The 17,746-nt window shown below is 35.8% G+C and overlaps 1 protein-coding gene across 2 annotated transcripts; it reads left to right on the plus strand.

The window, feature by feature from the left end:
- Window positions 1-273: 273 nt before the first annotated feature.
- Window positions 274-17,466, plus strand: LOC123538889 (transcription factor Sp9-like). Of its 2 annotated transcripts, none has more exons than XM_045323297.2 (3): window positions 274-515; window positions 14,500-15,502; window positions 15,719-17,466. In XM_045323297.2, the coding sequence occupies exons 1-3, from the start codon at window positions 498-500 to the stop codon at window positions 16,006-16,008; spliced, it is 1,311 nt and encodes a 436-aa protein (XP_045179232.2). In that variant the 5' UTR covers window positions 274-497; the 3' UTR covers window positions 16,009-17,466. The 2 variants fall into 2 exon arrangements, with proteins under 2 accessions (XP_045179232.2, XP_053385893.1); XM_053529918.1 differs by lacking the exon at window positions 274-515 and adding an exon at window positions 833-1,026.
- The last annotated feature ends 280 nt before the right edge of the window (window positions 17,467-17,746 follow it).

The raw sequence follows: 17,746 nt of genomic DNA on the forward strand, positions 1-17,746 counted from the left end.
TTTGATATCAACATTTAACACCATTTTTGATCAAGATAAGATAGTATTAATACGCCATCATTAACCGCGGAGCAGCTACTAAACTTCCTTCTGAAATACTTACCACGCGCAGCAACGCCCTAAAACGCCTCTGATTGGCCGATAATTATACACAACACCTCGCACAACCCAACAATTACTTCGATCAATCAAAACTACGGAAAAGATATTTCCCGCCCCTAGTATTCATACTATTTTCAATACACCTAAAGCGAGAAAATGTTCAAGTGTGTATTTTATGTGAAATAAACATGAAAAGTGGGAGGAGAGGGAAGAAGCAGCAAAATAATCCAAAAGACGATAAACGGTACAACCATTCACGCCTTGATAAGTCGGTCGATACTGCACTGGATTAATCGGGATTATCAAAGCATATAGTAGTTATATGTGATATAGATATGTGATATGACATTAGAAAATGATATATATCTTATGATCTTATAATGTAAATCGAGAATATGTCAGCAATGATTGCGGTGAGTAAAATATTTTGTATTCGTATGCAAAACAAGCATATTAGATGGAAATATGCATAAAGGTGTTTTTGTAACATATTCTCTTACGACGTTTGCGAGATTATGTTCTATTAAAGTAATTATCTCGTGAACTGTGTTGTACCATTTCGCCTGAATATGAGAAACGAAAACGTATACAATAGCCGACAGTAATATTTGATCCAGTATTGCGATGCAACAAAATTATGATGTTCGGTTGAGAAAATCTGAAAGTTTGAATAACATTGGAAAGTTCGAGTCAGGGGCGTCGCTCATATGTTTTCATTGCAAAACAAAGTTTTTTTTTCCTTTTATTCGTTGGCGTGTATAGGTACAGATGAACGTCTGGTATGAGACACTTTGGCAGTATGTTAACAGCCCCCAAACTAAGTAGGTTTGAAGACAACGTGACATGACTTAGTTGAAAATCAAACATGTCTGTAATGATTCCAGTTCAGGGGAGAGCAGAATACAGAAAGCAGAATTTAACTTAGTAAGCAAGTTCTTACATTTCATTAATGAAAAGTTGGGTTCAAAACTACAGTTACTGCCTGATCCTCCTTCATAACATTAAAGAAACCAGATAATTGGGGCTCATTTCTTTCCTTATTCGAAGCCATGACATGCCTTGTAAATCCATAGATTCTCGAACATGTGACTATAAGATCAGTGGAACTACCAATATATTGTGTAAGCAGTGTCGATATACTAACAATATTTGATTTTTGTTGGTTAGTTTTGCTTTATGTTAAATATGAATTCGTTAAGTGTATGTTACTGGTTTGTAAATTCTTGCAATATAAAATGTGTAGCCTAGATCAACGGAAAATTTGGGAAAATACAAAAATATTTCAAAAACTCTCCGGCTGCATTTATATAGTGTTTTTTTTTTTGTTGTTTTTTTATAAGAAATATTTACTAAATTCATGTCCGTTCTGGCAAACTTTAGGAATTTCAATTCTGGTAAGAATTTTTGTTGCAGGAAAAGAATATTCCATTTAAATACTTGCAAAATTGACGGACATGCCGCATATTTATCCGTAGAGGGTTTATAGGGAGTGGGGATGGGGATGGGTGTCTCTCACTAGACATATATTTAAAATGATAATAAGCGATTTCTGCTCAAAAGGAAATGTTTCATTGTATTCAGGACAGCCTGCGAGGCATGGACGAACGGTTTTTGTTTTTCAGATGGCAATTCTGGACAGTTATAATATCTATCTGTACGATCTTCACGTTACAATTTTATTTCATATATTGCAAGCCTCCATTATTAGTGGCATGAAACGGGATATACCCAAACACAATATATTGAAATAAAAAAGAAACTAGTACAAAACTAAAACGAATGCTTGTATAGATTCGATAGACTCTGGTTGAACGGTTATAGAACAATTTTATGTTACTTTGGCACTAGTGATATTCAGTGTTTTTGTTCGATAATAGAAACATATTTTAAACAGAACAAATACGGATTTTTCCTGCTGAAATCATTAATAACGGAATTTTTCAACCTTGGCAATGTGGCATTCTTTTATTATTAATTTTATGTTTAAAACAAATGTATTTTGTGATTTTCTTTAAAATTAGAACTATCAGCCAAATTGAGAAAATACAATATGAGTTAATGACAGACCGAGTTTTATAGGAGACGCATGAGGGTGGGTGTCAAATGAAAATAAATATAATAATGAAATTAATCAATCATATGATACGAAGAGAAGAAAACATTGGGAATTATGGCTAAACAGTAGTGTTTTTTGCATAGAAAATAAGCATTTAATTAACTTAAAATGACCATGAAAATGTCGATCAAATGAAAATTTGGAGAAAATGAGTATATGAGGACAGTAGGAAAATAATTATTTAGTGCGAAACTCTGTCCATCTGTCTTGTTAAAAAAGTTCATAGATAGATCTGCTTCAATTCTTTTTCTGAGAGAAATTCTCAGTGACAGAAACTCCTTGTGTTGAAAGTGCTTCTCCTGTTAGCGAGCACATTCTTATACAATTTCTTAAGGGCAATAAACAGAGGTCAAGTGATTATATGCTTTTAAATACATCTAATTATTATCTAGACAATTTCATACATTTAAGAGAAAAAAATATATGTTCTCTGGGAAATAAATCCCCGTTTTTCGTTTTTATCATTGATATGGAATTTCTAACGACGATATAACAACGTGTGTCCCGTAGACCTTAATTTGCCCCCTCTCAGACAATCAAGAACTTTAATGAATTTCTCTTGAGAAAGAAACTAAGATAAAATATATAACATGCTGATTTATATGTTTTATGAGAATATGTCATGTGAGGTTTTGCATTGCCTATGTTTTATATAAAAATTGAAGAACATTTTTTTCTTGGATAAAAATGCTGAAGATGTAAAAAAAAAAAAATACAGTTTTCCGATAAAAAGTCTAAACAATTTTATGGTTGCCCTGCCCAGTGATGGCGAATAAGTTTAGCATGCATTTTACAAAGGTGTAAAAACAGCTGTAATATCCAACAAGAACCATTATCTAGTACTGAGTAGCACTGTTTTAATTATTTTTTTTTTTTTTTTCAAAGTCTTAGATATGAAACTAATTAATGTCCTGAAAACTTTGAATAGATTGAGAATGTTACAGGAATAATATTAATCTCGGCTGTTAATGTTGATAACTGCTAAATCTTTTTATTTCATTTAAATGACATAAGGATTTTCTTAATAAATCTAGCCGTGAATTTTCGCACGATTTTAATCCTGATTCTGTTTTTTATTTTAAATAAATCATCCAGGATTTCCAAGAAGGTTCTTCTGCAGTTTTAATCGTGCGAAAATATATTATTTTTCAAACCTTGTCTCAATGAATTAATTACACGCATAACAGTACACTAATTGGTGGAAGATTTGACAAATATAGAGGTGTTCTTGCATTATGAATCGTGCGAAAATATGTTATTTTAAATAATTATATTATTATCCAACCCTAAGTATGTCTAGGGTTTATTATAATGATTTAATTGAACGCATTAATAGTAGAAGATCGGCCAATTTCAAACAGCCGAACATGATGCACGTAACATCATATTTATACACGGAATCTTGTACAGATTTGATGCCGGAAAGTTTTAGGTTTTTCAGAACTAATCACGTGCCTGCACACTGATAATGTTGAGAGGGTTTTAATGATTTATAACGACAGAAGAATAGAAAGTTCATATAATAACAAAATGGAAATACGTAGTGAGAGAGTTTCTAAACAGCTACTCAATCATCTATGTTGATATTTGTAATATTGTAACAATTGCAATTATGTCAATTCTTTTCTTTTAAAAGAAAACAAAAATAAGGAAAATTTACCTACAGTTAGTATTTAAATTTGAATTAACTTTCGTATCGTTTGAGCTGATCGCAACTTGACTGAAAGTGAGCGAGTAATCGCTACATAGATGATTTGCCGGACAATATGAAATCATTACCTGTTAATTATTTATTGTTTAAGATTAAAGTGAAAAAAAAATAAATACGTTCGGTGAGAGTGCACGGCCGTGACATTTACCGTAATAATAAAGTACATAGATCGTGTATAGAAGTACGGAACAGTAACGTTACTTGATGGAAAATATTTATTTATCAAGAGTAAGAATAGGCTAATATTTTGTCAGTTAAGAGTCGAGTGGAAAAATAATTTCAGCGAAAGTTTTTCTGATTTACAAAAAGTATTTTGCAATAAGAACATCGGATATAGTTATGCTATTTTGTTTTAACTACGGTCTGCGAGACAAAATTGTAAACTTTTAACTTGAATCATCGGACACGGAGGAGATATTTCATATTTTGTTTTTCGAACACTTTGGATGCATTTATGAAGAAACTGCGTGAGAGTCTCAGTGTATATTAAATTGATTAACTTTCTACAGATTTATGAGTGATCCCTAATCTGATGGTCCAGTCCGAATTTAATAAAGTTTTTTTTAAAGACAGAAAACATTTTAAAGGTCAATGCTAACAAGAAACATTTTTCATTTGTACAATAAAATTAACGTAACAGAATAGAACTGTTATTTTATTAACGTAAACAATACAGATATCTTGTTAATACAAAATGAGATTATATATATAATACAATACACGTGTTATACATTTCAGAAAGCGTTCTAAATCAGCAGATTTTTTTTGTGGAAATAAATAAATAAATAAAATGAATTAAAAACAATTAATTAGGAAAATCATGCGTCTTTTGAAAAGAGTCAAAGGTCACGGTGGTAGTTCATTCATTAACTTTGAAAGACATTTTGCTCGGTCCTGATTTCATTTATACTAAGGATGCGTTTGTCATAATTAAAGAGAGAAGTTGCACAGTGAGTAAATAATTTACAAAAAAAAAAAAAAAATGGAAATGAGCCGTGCCATGAGAAAACCAACATAGTGGGTATGCGACCAGCATGGATCCAGACCAGCCTGCGCATCCGCGCAGTCTGGTCAGGATCCATGCTGTTCGCTTTTAAAGCCTATTGGAATTGTAGAAACTGTTAGCGAACTGCATGGATCCTGACCAGACTGCGCGGATGCGCAGGCTGGTCTGGATCCATGCTGGTCGCATACCCACTATGTTGGTTTTCCCATGGCACGGCTCAAATATTAATTGAATCAACAAAGGTTATTAGGCGCCGGAAGTAATGGATTGCAGTTTTACTTCTACCATGGACCCGTGGACACATTTTAACAAAGAAATAAAAATGCAGGAACAACTGGAAAATTATATAGAAAAAAAATAGGCTTTTATATTTTTATTAACGGTGTATTTTAGCATATCATCTGAAGAACATTTATAACCATATTCGGCTAGGTCATTACTGGATGTGTTTTAGTGTTTGTTGATCTGGTATGAAAACGAATTTTCGTAAGAAAAGATTCTTCTATTTCAGCTAGATTTGTTCAAAAATTCCTACTTATATAATAACTACACAGACCTTTACATGCGTTTTGGTCTGTAAATATATTTGTTTTGAACACATTTTTGACAATACTATACTTGCACGGAAAATACTGAAATGGCATAAGTCAGCCACCATACTTACATGAGGTAGTATGTATCACATAATGATACATGATTAAAGACACGTGAGTTATGACGCACGATCACTTATAGTGTCGTGACTGTACACGTGCCTTTTATACACTTAGTACTTATGTACTCTCTTCGTATGGACACATTAGATCATTAGATGTATATACTAAGTTAAGTACATTATTGTTTTGCTTTAACGTGACACCAACACAGGCCCGGATCCAGAAATTTTTGACTGGGGGGAAGGGGGGCACCAGTCTAGAACGAAGATGTGACCGCCACATCGAGCGCTGAGAGCGGGTAGGTATTAGAGGGGTGCCTTTGACCATGTGAGTGGGGTCAGGGGATCTCCCCCTGGAAATGTTTTGAAATACAGATATGAAATGGTGGCCTCTGGTGCATTTACTGGTGGCGTACTCCCGTCAATTAAGGGGGGTCAGGGGGCGCTCCACCTGGAAATTTTTGAAAAACAGGTATGAATTCGTGGCCTCTGGTGCATTTTTAGGTCTACATTTTGAGGTGATGGAGGGGTTACACCCTTCTTAATGGGGGTGGGTGTCAGGGGGCTCTCTCCCTGGAAAATTTTGAAATACAGGTATGAAATGGTGGCCTCTGGTGCGTTTCTGGGTCTAAAATTTGAGAGAAAAAAAATCATTTGCCAAAATAGTAGGGTGCATCTTTGATGAGTATAGGTCACTTCTCAGCCAACTGGGGTGGGGGGGGGGGAGCGGGCACGATCCCCTCGGCCCGGCCCTGGAGCCGGGCCTGCCAACACGGTTTTTTTGGCATACCGGTTTGGCGACTTTCCAGCTTTAGGTTATGGGGGAAGACACTGGGTGACCCTTCGGGCATTATTTCATCACGGGAGAGTACCTGGGTAGAACCTTCCGTACGCCGGCTGGGTGGCTACCTCAAATGAAATAATTCGTTTCCTCTAGTGAGATTTCACTTCAGCGGTGAGGGACAAACGATCCTTAACTATCCGACCATAGAGTACTTAAGTTGTTAGCATTTGTATTTCAAAATCAAGGCGGTCTTCTTTTTAATTAGTAATTTGCAGGTTTACCGTCCAGTCGGTACTTGAAAAATAATAGAGAATCATATACTGTATAGCACACTGTTCTTATCATAGTTTGTTATGACTTAAAAGGGTATTTGATATTTTCTTCATAGCATGGAAATGTATGATATCTCGCTTAGATAAAGAACTCTTATCAAACTATCAATAGATTATGTTCGAAACAAAGAGCCGTTTGATTTCAATCAATAAAACACGTTGTGTCACAGTATCATAATAGTCGCAAACTGACCAGATTATAGTATACGTACAGTATACTGAATAGCAGTGCATCTTGTATTGTACGAAGCGTTAATGAAAGTTGTTTTCTTGCATTATGATATTTACTTTACTTGCCACACACAACTTAAACCTTCCAGCAAACACCTTGAGCCTACCAACATACACATTGAACCTACCAGCAAACGCTTTGAACCTACCAGCAAATACCTTTAACATACCAGCAAACACTTTAAACCTACCAGCAATCACTTTAAACCTACCAGCAAACACCTTGAACCTACAAGCAAACACTTTAAACCTACCAGCAAACACTTTGAATATACCAGAAAACACATTGAACTTACAAGCAAACACCTTAAACCTACCAGCAAACACATTGAACCTACCAGCAAACACCTTTAACCTACCAGCAAACACATTGAACCTACCAGCAACCACCTTAAACCTACAAGCAAATACCTTAAACCTACAAGCAAACACCTTGAACCTACCAGCAAACAAGCTAAGCCTACCAGCAAAGACATTGAACCTACCAGTCAAGACTTAGAACCTACCACAAAAAAACACAACCTGAGCCTACCAACAAACGCAAGTTGAACCTTCCAAGAAACACAACCTGAGCCTACCAACAAACACAAGTTGAACCTTCCAAGAAACACAACTTGAGCCTACCAACAAACACAAGTTGAATCTTCCAAGAAACACAACCTGACTTACCAGCAAACACCACTTGAGCCTACCAGCAAACACTTTGAACCTACGAGAAAACACCTTGAGCCCACCAGCAAACACCTTGAGCTTACGAGCAAACTCCTTGAACCTACCAGCAAACACTTTAAACCTACAAGCAAACACCTTGAGCCTACCAGCAAACAAGCTAAGCCTACCAGCAAAGACATTGAACCAACCAGTCAAGAACCTACCACAAAAAACACAACCTGCGCCTACCAACAAACACAAGTTGAACCTTCCAAGAAATACAACCTGAGCCTACCAACAAACACAAGTTGAACCTTCCAAGAAACACAACTTGAACTTACCAACAAACACAAGTTGAACCTTCCAAGAAACACAACTTGAACTTACCAACAAACACAAGTTGAACCTTCCAAGAAACACAACCTGAGCCTACCAACACACACAAGTTGAACCTTCCAAGAAACACAACATGAACATACCAACAAACACAAGTTGATACTACCAACAAACACAAGTTGAACCTTCCAAGAAACACAACTTGAACTTACAAACAAACACAATTTGAACTTACTAACAGACAACTTGGAATATCAATGCATACACCTAAACATTCTTACAAACACAACTTGAACCTAGCAACAAACAAAACTGAAACCTACCAACAACACAACATGAACATACCGACACATACAACTTGGATACAAGTTAATATACTCACAAAACATAAACCTACCAACAAACACAGCTTGAACCTTCCAAGAAACACAACCTGAGCCTACCAACAAACGCAAGTTGAACCTTCCAAGAAACACAACTTGAGCCTACCAACAAACACAAGTTGAACCTTCCAAGAAACACGACTTGAACTTACCAACAAACACAAGTTGAACCTTCCAAGAAACACAACTTGAACTTACCAACAAACACAAGTTGAACCTTCCAAGAAACACAACCTGAGCCTACTAACAAACACAAGTTGAACCTTGCAAGAAACACAACCTGAACGTACCAACAAACACAAGTTGAACCTACCAACAAACACAAGTTGAACCTTCCAAGAAAGACAACTTGAACTTACAAAGTAACACAACTTGAATGTACCAACAGACAACTTGGAATATCAATGCATACAGCTAAACATTCTTACAAACACAACTTGAACCTACCAACAACACAACATGAACATACCGACACATACAACTTGGATACAAGTTAATATACTCACAAAACATAGACCTACCAACAAACACAGCTTGAACCTACGAATAAGTAAAACTTGAGCCTATCAAACAAACAATTTAGGCATATCAACACGGACAAATTGAGCCTACGAACTAACACAATTTAAGCGTACCAACAAACACAACTTGAACCTAGCAATAAACACATATCTTGAGCCTGTCGACACATACAAATTGAGCCTACCAACAATCACAACTTTAACCTACCAGCAAACACAACCGTAACTATCAACACACACAAATTTTGTGTGTATAAACAAACACAAATTGAACCTACAAACAGCACAGCCTGAACCTACCTACAAACTCAACCTAAGCCTACCAACAAACACAGTTTGAACATACCAGCAAACACAACCTGAGTCTAAAACACATACATTTTGAGCATGTTAACAATTACAACTTGAACCTGTCACACAAACAACTTGGACATATCAACACAGACAACTTAAATGAACCATCAAACACAACTTGAACCTAACAACAAACACAGCATGAGCATATAAACAAACACAACTTGAGCCTATCAATAAACACAACTTGAGCCTACCAGCAAACACAACTTGAGCCTACCAGCAAACACAACTTGAGCCTACCAGCAACCACAGCATGAGCTAATAAACAAACACAACTTGAGCCTATCAATAAACACAACTTGAACCTACCAACAAACACAGCATGAGCTAATAAACAAGCACAACTTGAGCCTATCAATAAACACAACTTGAGTCTACCAGCAAACACAACTTGAGCCTACCAGCAAACACAACTTGAACATACCAGGAAACACAACTTGAACCTACCAACAAACACAACTTGAGCCTACCAGCAAACACAACTTGGACATACCAACAAACACAACTTGAGCCTACCAGGAAACACAACTTGAACATACCAGGAAACACAACTTGAGCTTACCAGCAAACACCACTTCAGCCTACCAGCAAACACAACTTGAACATACAAGCAAACACAGCTTGAGCCTACCAGCAAACACAATTTGAGCCTACCAGCAAACACAACTTGAGTCTACCAGCAAACACAACTTGAACATACAAGCAAACACAGCTTGAGCCTACCAGGAAACACAACTTGAACGTACCAGCAAACACAACTTGAACGTACCAGCAAACACAACTTGAGCCTACCAGCAAACACAATTTGAACGTACCAGCAAACACAACTAGAACGTACCAGCAAACACAACTTGAGCCTACCAGCAAACACAACTTGAACATACCAGAAAACACAATCCGAACTTTTCAACACACGAATTTTGAGCATATCAACATACACAAATTGAACCTGCCAACATAAACAACTTAAACCAACCAACAAATGCAACATAACATACAAACATAACTTGAGTATGGTGGCATATTTCTGCATACGATAACCAGATAAGTTTCGCGAAAATGTATCGAGTTTTCAAGAAAAACATAAAAAAATTCGCGAAAATATATAAGCTTTTCGCGAAAACATAAAAGCTTTTCTCGAAAGGAACTGCAAATATTAAGTGGATAAATTTGTGTTAGTGTCCATTTCTGCATAAGAAAACCAGATAAGTTTCGCGAAAATGGACCAAATTTTCATGAAAAACGGTAAAGTTTTCTCGAAAATAAAATATTATTTTCGCGAAGACATTTTATTTTCACGAAAACTTTACCGTTTTTCGTGAAAGTTTAGTCCATTTTTGCGAAACTTATCTGGTTTTCCTATGCAGTAGTGGGCACTAACGCAATCTTTTTCCATTTAATATTTGCAGTTCTTTTCGTGAAAAGCTTTTATGTTTTCACGAAAAAATTTCTATTTTTCGTGAAAACTCGATATATTTTCCCGAAACTTATCTGGCTATCGTATGCAGAAATATGCCACCATACTTGAGAATAACAACAAGCAAAACTTGAGTTTATGAAAACACTACACAGATTAGACCGGTAGATTGTCTGTTAAAGAAAGTATTTCCCTACTGTGGTTTAATCAGTATTCAATTTAGGCTGTTTATTTCAAAATTATACTAGCAGAGCGACCAACAGAGAAACATATTTTTCAGGGTTAAGCTGGTGCAATTTATTTAAAATCTATAGTTATTTCAAAAAGTAAACATTACTCAACAGAATTCTTTACAATCGGTTCTACTTTTAATCAATGTCACAAAACGCTTTTGACAGGATAGAAATACATGCTTCCACTTACAGCGGTAAAATGTTCAAGCCGTTTATTCGTATTTGAGTAGATTTGTTAGGGGGAAATTGTCTCGGGTCAATTCCGTATTTGCACTGTCAAATATTGTATTCAAAATGTGAAGTGAAGTTTTAAAATTATCGGAAATTCTGTGTGGTGGATAATGATTGGAACTGACATTTTTCACAGGAAGTACTATAGCGCATGTGTGGTCAAAATAATGGTCTTTTATTCGTGTATAATGAAACAGTCAGATATTGCATATGATCACTCTATCTGTAATGTTCTGTGTATATGAATTCAACAGTAATGCGAAACACATTCCTATAGAGACAAAAAAGAGCTAAATTGGTAATCAATCAGCAATTCTGGCCAATTCCAATGATGGCGGACAGAAATCCTTATTTTTCCCTATTTAGCGTGGCATTTTTCATATTTTTAAGCCATTTTCTGTTTTTATTTCATTGTGAATCTATACTTGACATTTTGGTAGCATTCTCAAGGAGAGTTTTAGATTGATAGAAATGCAGACAAACCTTATTACACACACGTACGTTCATATCCACATTTTAGCTGTCAGTTTGGAGGATGTTCCTTAGTGTTGACCTGTCTGACAAAAATCTCTCATAACTCCTACTTTTCTTAGTTTAAAGATTATTTATGAACATGCTAAGGTTAGTAATTCTATTTTAGAATGGAAGCGGCTTTGTCTGATAGGTCTCAGAAGACTGTTTATTTTACATAGGACATATAGTAAACTTATTTAATGCTGTCCTACCTAGACATGGAACTTCTAATCTCGGGTCAAATATCATTTATGTATATTTGTTCATATGTTGTATAATATTATATAATCATCTTGCATATCTGTATTATTCGTACTCTTAAAAGCTCATGTGGACTCTCAGTTCTTTAACAACTCGAACGGGGCACCACTGATTGAGCAAATAAAATGTATCTAAAATGTTATATTTTAATTAAGAAACTACAGTTAGTTAAACATGACTAACTAATTCTATAATGAGCGAAACCATGTCTCTAGCAGCCCGTGTTATCTGTTAAATGATAAAGAAAGACATTTACTAAAACACTGTTAACTGTAATAGAAATAATTATTGTTATTCTAATCATTGATTATCTTCGGGTTCACAGTGTGCGAAACCATCACTCAAAGATCTCGTTGCAAACGAGATTTGACGTTTCAGTAATAGATAATATCTGGGTATACATCGTTTTCATAGACCAAACCGCCTTACTTGTATGTACACAGTTTCTACTTTCATTGTGAGCAGGAATACTTACTCTTTATTTCTTATTTTTCTCGGTCAGTTTCATTAATGCGATTAAATCAACGATATTTGTTGAAGTACCCGATGTGATATTTGAGAGGCGAAGCAGCCCCTGGGCTATTTGTAAACGCTCTCAAACTATCTTTTTTGATCCAATGTTTAATATAACACAGATCAGACGTCCTCGTATGTTCTCTTCTGCCATATCTCATTACACTTTGCTTTAAAGATTGCGAATTCATATTTCAGCACAACACAAGAACTTTCCTGAATTGCTGCTCTAGTATCAGCAGAAAGACGACAGTTCAGTATTTTGTGCCAAGTTAAAGTCAAAGTTTTTAAAACGTTGTTCAAAAATTTCAATTTATATCTGGAAAACAAAATGAAAATATGCAACCGCTGCCAAAAGACAAATCAATCTTTTTCTAAACACACAAATGAAAATAAGTATATAAAACGTCCTTCACAGTTACATTGCATGAATGCATTTTTGCGTATTGCATTTTTTTTTCTTGTTTTTTTTTTTCATTTTGACAACAAGTTGAACGTTCGCAGTGTATAATGACTGCGATCTATTACATTAGAAGTCTAGGATGTTCAGTCTCCAATAATGTACGAAACTTTGTTTCTTTTCACATGTGTTTGTATTGACCTTAGGTAAAAAACGAAACTGATATCTTTACTTAAATTCTTTACGAAATGTCATGCTAATGCCCAAAACAAATTTGTAAACATTGAACCCTATTCTACATTAATCCACCAAAAGACCTATCAGTTTACCTTGCCTTTATAAGGAGAAAGATGAATATGATAACTCTCGTTTGATCTCGAACCGAACGTGAAACATAATCCGGGAAAATGCGTGACTGACGGTCGTAACACACATACACGTGTCTTAATCCTGTCAAATTTTATTCCTACATGCTTAGCCCCTTTTGACGATCTCATGTTTATTGAATCTAAATATGTCACATGGATAAATTTTAATAGTTTTTAAACAATATGTTATAGAAACGGACAGCTTTGATCCTACATCGCGCTAATCTGTCAATTCCGTTAGCTTTAAAGTCAACTAAGTAAGATCAACTGGTTTCCCTCTGTCAGTTTCGACTGTTTCTTTCGGTGCACAGAAAAGAAAAAACATGCGTTAAAAAGATTTATTATTCACCAATGACATAACGAAAAATAGGCAGATGTATATAGCTGAGCCGGCATGGTACAGTCAGACCTTTCTAAAACATCTATATTTAGTTCTTTCTTCTTTCCTCCCATGGATTTTAAGATATGGCTAACTTAATGTTTAGGTCTAACCGTGATGTTTACATACTTTACCTCTGAAGTAGGTGAAAATTTATTAGGCCCCTACCCGTGGAACACTTGAGGGGACTATAGGAATGCCCTCCATCCGCCCGTCCGTCTGTCCGTCCGGAAATCTAGATCCTGCAATTACTCAAAACATATTCAAGCTAGGTTCATAAAACATGATATATGAATAGAGGACAATATGACTTATGCTTGTGGGTCATAGGTCAAGGTCACTATTGAAGGTCAAGTAAAAATTGTTTCTGATCCATAACTTTTATATGCATTGATGGATTATCTTAGTGCTATACATGACGAGACAATGTGTCAACACAACCTCTATGCTTGTCGGTTAAATGTCACTGTTTAAGATCTAGTTAAAATTTGTTTCCAATCCATAACTTTTAAATGAATTGAAGGATTTTCTGATTACTACACAGAAATGTTCCATATTATAAGCTATGTGTCATGCACTTGATCTATGGTTGTCAGGCCACTAATGGAGGTCAAGTAAAATTGTTTCCGCTCCATAACTTTTATGTGCATTGATGGATTATCTTAGTACTGCAAACAAATGTTCCAAATGATGATACAGTCCTGTCTCTCGCAATCGTCAGTGCGTCATGCAAAATATATTTTTGTCGATAACTATCCTATATGATAATGCCTGGGCCTGTATGATAATGCCTGGGCCTATATGATAATGCCTGGACCTATATGCGGAAGGAACGAGGTTATGGTGCGCAAAATGACCTTCTCTACATTAAGAATTGAACTTTGAAATATGTAAACATCCAGTTTCTGTTGACTGATTTCTAGAAACAATGGAAGATTGTTACCATTAAGCGCAATGCTTTTTTCTATTTCCTAAATCAAACATTAATTTATTTTTCAGGACCCCCACCCATTTGGCGGCACACCTCTTGCTATGCTGGCAGCCCAGTGTAATAAGATTTCAGCTAAGACCCAAGCTCCTTTAAGCAACAACGACATGGCCAAAGGATTTCATCCATGGAAGAAACCAATAACTGCTATGGATGCTCCGAGTCCATTGTCTTTCACGTCTCAAAGAATGACCGGTTTTAACTCGTCAATGTCAATGACGTCATCAGGATTCAACTATGCGCGCGCAAATACTTTGCAAAGTTGTGCTGGCGCTTACGGAAGTGAACTATTTTATCCTTCATCGACAGGAAGTTCATACACACATTCTCAAACTGAAAGCTGCCAATCAGCGTTATCGCAGAAAGTTTATAGTGACAGTGGGCTAGCGTTATCACAGAAAGTGTACAGTGACAGTGGGTTTTCTAACTCAAACTTAGGCAACATGTATTCAAGAGTGGCGAATGCACCAATATATGACTCATGGTCTTCGTATATGCCAAGTGCAAATACTCATGGTTTAAAAACTGACTTGTCTAGTTCTGTGAACTCGCCGGCCTCCTGGTGGGACATGCATTCAAACCCATCAAATTGGCTTTCAGACATTACTGGATCGTCGAATAGTATTCATTCTCAAATTAGTACAAACTACCCGAATTCGGACTCTTTAAACGCCTTCGGGCATGCTCTAGGTTCAAATGGGACTACTTTTCCTCATTTGTTGCAGGATACATATAAATCAATACTTCCGTCCAATAGTGATTTAACTGCTTCCGCCGTAAATCCTTTTGCACTCTCCCGCACTGCCGCCATGTCATCCTTAAACCCATCAAGGTCACAGAGACGCTATACAGGAAGAGCGACATGCGACTGCCCGAACTGCCAAGAAGCAGAACGCCTGGGTCCTGCGGGGGCTCATTTAAGAAAGAAGAACCTACATAACTGCCATATTCCCGGATGTGGAAAGGTTTATGGGAAGACATCACACCTGAAAGCTCACTTAAGATGGCATACTGGTCGGTACAATATTTGTATTCGGTCTTAATTTCCTGGCATTTGCTTAAATGATGAAATCAGATTCTAAATAACACTTTGGTTTATTTCAAAAATTTCAAATAGTTACTGCTTTTGAAACCTGGGATATTTTAGTTATGCGCCAGTGTTAAACAGTTACATAAAATGATGCTATTTATATTCTAGTTATATTTCAAATAATGACTTTGTCTTTTCAGGGGAGCGGCCATTCGTCTGTAACTGGTTATTTTGCGGGAAACGCTTCACGCGTTCTGACGAACTACAGCGCCATCTTAGAACGCATACGGGTGAGAAGAGATTCGCGTGTCCAACATGCAATAAGCGTTTCATGCGCAGTGATCACCTCAGCAAACACGTGAAAACACATAATAATGACAGTAAAAAATCGGCGAGCGGAAGTGACTCGGAAAATAGTCAGGATACGAGCGCTAACTCTCCAGTAAAAAATGGCACCCAACAAAGCTCGCCTTTGAAAACTAAAAGTTAAAATGAGGAGCTACATTTAATTTATTAACTGTTAAATTTGTTTCAGTGCCTACAGAAACCAAATTGTGTCGGTATCCGGATATGTTTCTGCTGCTAAGGTTGAACGAAAGAAGACAGTGTATAATGTGAAATAATACCCTGAAAAAAAATTGTTCATTTCATGATAAAAACAACATACTTGGTACATTCGTAGATTAAAGTAAGTTGGTCGCTTCGCTATGGACCCAAAAGTATCCGATTTTAAGGTGACCGCCAGCAGCTGCTAAAAAGATGTTTTAAAACTGTTTGCAAGTGTTGCGGTTTTGCTGAATTTAAAATTACAGAATACATTTTCATTACAGTTTCAGAAAAAGTATAGAGTCTACATTTCCTTGTAATCATTGAACTACAACTGTTGTCAAATTTGTTGCTTTTTTAGACAGAGAACAATTTCAGTGGTATGAAGCACGATAGTCTCGCACTGAATGGTATAACAGTTATCGTGTTTAATCGGTAAAATTAAAGTATGTCAATCAAAAAGAAGTGTTTAATCATACTGGTATTATATTGAATTCATTTATGTGATATTTATTGTTATACAGAGAGAAATGATTAACGACATTGTTGGTGCTTTGTGAAATTCTCCGTCCAGAGTTTAACTAAATTTGCCTGCTATTATACATACATTATATATTTCAATTGTAAAAACAAGCACATGGAATGATATATATAAACTCGCACTGTTTTCCAAAATTAAATGTCATAAATCAATTTTTACACATAAAATGTAAGTACCGTTATTTATCCCAGTGGAATATATATCCTGTAACAACACTTCAAAAACAGAACAGAGATTCTTTGAACTGACATATCCTTCTTCCTGTCTACGTGGTAACACCAGAATATAATTTCTTTCAGAAATAACGCAATAGTTTAGAGCGATCGTTTAACCCTTTTCATGCTGGACACGACTGATTCTGCCTTTGCGTCCAGTGTAGATCATGATCAGTCTGCACATCCGTGCAGTCTGATCATGATCTGCACTGTTCGCCATTTAGTCAGTTTTTTTGTAAGCCCCTCTTTTAACAGTTAATAGTGCTGTCCAATGTAAAAGATAGACAAGTTCATTAGGGTTAGGATTAATAGGAAGATGTATCTCATAAACGATGCCGTCTCCAGTTAAAATGCTATTTCCCTATATCTATTAAATATTTACAAGACACATTTAATATTAAAGTAGTCAGTTTTTGAAGGTAATAAATGTTTTACATGAATTTGTTTCATTTATATTGAAATGTATTATGTTATAAAGATAATGATCATACTATGCAGTTATAAGATTGTAAGTTTATACTGTCATACACAGGTTTACACTTGAATGTTTTATTAATTTTGTGTAAAACTACTGCTTACAACATATATGCAAAGTGCAGGGGCTGTCTGAAGAGACGTTTTACAAAAATAAATAGAAAGAACTTTGCATATTTTGTTATAACCTTCCCCTCTTGAACTGATGTCGTTTCAAATCATGACATTGCTTAGTTTTACATGAGATAAAGATGGCACCATGTTTTAAATTTCCAGTGAATGACAAAACATATTCAGTTGTTCCATTATAAATCAAACAAACCTTTATCTATACCCATCAGGATGGAACCATTCTAATGCCTGAGATCGAGCTTTGGTACCCCTATTACCAAAAAAAATTAATCAAAACAATAAAAACACTTGAGCCGTGCCATGAGAAAATCAACATAGTG

The sequence above is a fragment of the Mercenaria mercenaria genome, chromosome 18 (assembly GCF_021730395.1).
Source record: "Mercenaria mercenaria strain notata chromosome 18, MADL_Memer_1, whole genome shotgun sequence".
In the NCBI taxonomy this organism is placed as follows: Eukaryota; Metazoa; Mollusca; class Bivalvia; order Venerida; family Veneridae; genus Mercenaria; species Mercenaria mercenaria.

Excerpts from the sequence above, each read along its gene's own strand:
- LOC123538889 (XM_045323297.2), top strand. Across the intron at positions 15,503-15,718 it reads TCACTTAAGATGGCATACTG|GGGAGCGGCCATTCGTCTGT; the intron begins GTCGGTACAATA and ends TTGTCTTTTCAG.